The sequence below is a fragment of the Hirundo rustica genome, chromosome 21 (assembly GCF_015227805.2).
Source record: "Hirundo rustica isolate bHirRus1 chromosome 21, bHirRus1.pri.v3, whole genome shotgun sequence".
NCBI classification, from domain to species: Eukaryota; Metazoa; Chordata; class Aves; order Passeriformes; family Hirundinidae; genus Hirundo; species Hirundo rustica.
Genome location: NC_053470.1, coordinates 4,426,743 through 4,429,689, shown reverse-complemented (window position 1 = coordinate 4,429,689; position 2,947 = coordinate 4,426,743). Strand labels below are relative to the sequence as shown.

Below are 2,947 nucleotides of genomic sequence, written 5' to 3'. Positions count from 1 at the left end.
GTGGGCTCCGGCTCCGCCGATTGGCTGTGCCGCGGGTGAGCCCCGCCTCCCGCCCGTGAGTGACAGTGGGCTCGACCAATCGCACGGGGCGGCGGAGCGGCGTCTGTCGCGCGCCGCTGGCCGCGTCCGGTGCGCGGCGCTTCTGGAAGGATCCCGGCGGCGGCGGGTCCCGGCGGCGGGGCCCGGGCGGGCGCCATGTCGGGGCTGCTGCACACCACGCTCAGCGGGCTCAACAGCGACTCGTACTGCGAGATCAGCCAGTACCGGGACCAGCACTTCCGGGTGCGCCCGGCGCGGCGGGTGGAGAGGCCCGGGCGGGGCGGGGAGGGCTGAGGCCGGGGCAAGGCCGGGCGAGGAGCTGGGCAGCGGGAGGGCACGGGGCGGTGGGAGCGGGACGGCGAGAGCGCTGAGCCCGCGGCGTGCGCCTCTGTGCTCGCAGGGTAGCAGGCAGCTGCAGGAGAAATCCCTGAAGATTTCCTCCACGCTGTATGTCGGCAACCTGTCCTTCTACACCACCGAGGAGCAGATCCAGGAGCTCTTCTCCAAGTGCGGAGATGTCAAGAGGATTGTCATGGGTCTGGACAAGATCAAGAAAACCCCGTGTGGTTTTTGCTTTGTCGAGTATCCTTTCTGGTTCTGTTCTGTCAGCACGTGTGTGGTTGGCACCTGTAGTTCCTCTGCACACACAGCAGGTGTATCTGTACTGCCGCTGGAAAGGTGATAGCCAAGTGCTTCCTGCCAGGCACGTCCCGTCCATCCTTGCACCTTCCTCTCCACACCCTGAGACTGACTGGATAGTGGTGCCATACGTGAGAAGTGCCAGCAGAGCTGTACTTTCTGGAGGTGGCAGAGAGCCCCTTTAATTCATTAATTTGTTTAATGATTTGAGGGCCAAGATGAGAACTGTTACAGTCATCAGCCTGACATCTTCCATGTCCAGAGCACACGTTTAGATTCTCATCTGAACTGCACACCTGAAGGAAGTAGCAGGATAAGCCATGGGGGCATTTTCAAGCAGAGGGTACACGCTCATACAGGTTGTGCCAGGAGCTGTCTGTGCAAAGCTCTCCTGTAAAGCCTGCTCCTTTTGTTCTTTTTCAGTCAAGTTTTACACAGTACAAAAAGGCATATTACTGATTTCTTGCCCTGAGCAAGGCTTTAATGTCTTTGTTCCATTGTCTTGTCTGTGCATGTACTAACATTAAAGTACAGAATCCTTTCTGAGCATTAGCTGGTCTTAGCTTGGATTTACATGAGAGCAGTTTTTGATCCCACAGAGAAGAGCGGGAAGAGTAGAAGAGGCTGGAAGGCAGTGAGGGGATACAATACAATACTACCCTGGTTTGTTCTGGTTTTTTTTTCCCCTGTACCCAACAAAAGAGCACAGTTAGTTGTCCTGACAGAGTGCCTCAGGTACTACACGAGAGCAGATGCCGAGCACGCCATGCGGTTCATCAACGGCACGCGGCTGGATGACCGCATCATCCGCACGGACTGGGACGCAGGCTTCAAGGAGGGGCGACAGTACGGGAGAGGAAAGACTGGAGGACAGGTAAAGGCAATGCCAGTTCATCCCTGAATTTGATCCTCTGTGCTTATTTGCTGGTTTTGTCTCACAGAGAACAATGTGCAGACTGCAAAGACTTGATAATGAAGTTTATTCACTCCCGGGTCATTTCGGTAATTGATACCTGGTGTTAAAGGCTGGAAATATTTCTGTCTAGGACTCCCAACTTCCTGCAATGCAAGCAGAATGTTCCCTAATTCAAGCTAGTACCCTTGAAATGATCCAGAATTTGAGTAGAAACAGTGTGGCTGCCAGGCCAATCTCATAACACAGCAGTTTCCCCAAGGGCAAAGATGAGGTTTAGGTGAGATAAAGTATTCTGAAGGCCAAGCCTGGCAACTCAGAAAGGTGTGCTGAAAAGCTGAATGAAAATATTTTGGGGTCTTCTTTGCTTCTTACCTGAAAAAATCTCAACCATCCAATATATCCTTTTTTGTCATTTTCCACCACCTTTTTGGTGGATTACTTGACGAGATCTCAGATGAATTGAAGTGCTTCTAACCTGAACTTCAGTTCCCCACCAACTGAACAAGGAGGGGATGATGATTCTGAAGTCTAGTGGGAGACAGGCAGTGCTGGCTATTAATATGTGTGTTGTTGCTGTGGCCCAGGTGCGAGATGAATACCGGACGGACTACGATGTGGGAAGAGGTGGCTTTGGCAAGATCATTCAGATGCAGAAGGCAAATCACCAGCCTGCAATCTATTAATTGCCTTATGGCTCCTAGCTCATAGAGGGCTCTGTCCTTCCAGAGCTAGCCCTGTTCTCGCATTTGGGATCGGGGTATGGAGTGAGATCCAAGTTCCAGCAAAAGGCGACTCTCCTTAGACTGTGGATATACATGTGTTCATTCTCCCTTCTTTCTGAGCTAGAGAGGATGTTCTGTGCTGATACAGGGCAACAAGGGGAAAAAATGGACAGCTCTGCAGGATTCTGGGCAAGAAGAAATGCAGCATGTGACACAGACCTTATGCTATGACATACTCTTCATGTTGCACTTAAGCAGGTGGCTTCCTCCAAGCTGCAGCTGCAGCTGTGGTTACTTTCAAGTGGAACTTCTAAAAGCTTACCACCATTGGAGTCCTCCAGGTGCCTTGTGCACCTAGTGAGGACGCACAAGAGATTCAGGTTTCTAATTTACAACCTCATCTTCTTAATAAACAGTATCACTGTTTGAATGAGAGAAGTGGACAAGGTCTTACCGTCCACTTGGAGGTGCTTGTCTGCATATCCAGCCCTTGGGTTGGTCAGGGCCTGCAGAGCATTTCTCTTCATGATGCCCCCAGTGCTGCCTGGCTTTTCAGATCCTCACTGTTCAGTGTGATTTTGTTAAAAGTTTCTGTTAATTTTTTTTAAATAAACAGTTGTATTGTGTCTGA

General features: G+C 51.5%; 1 protein-coding gene across 1 annotated transcript; it reads left to right on the top strand.

Annotated features, from left to right (window-relative positions):
* Nucleotides 1–119: 119 nt before the first annotated feature.
* On the top strand, nucleotides 120–2,947 carry LOC120762037 (nuclear cap-binding protein subunit 2). Its single transcript, XM_040084017.1, has 4 exons — nucleotides 120–282; nucleotides 440–621; nucleotides 1,414–1,552; nucleotides 2,179–2,947. The coding sequence occupies exons 1-4, from the start codon at nucleotides 196–198 to the stop codon at nucleotides 2,275–2,277; spliced, it is 507 nt and encodes a 168-aa protein (XP_039939951.1). The 5' UTR covers nucleotides 120–195; the 3' UTR covers nucleotides 2,278–2,947.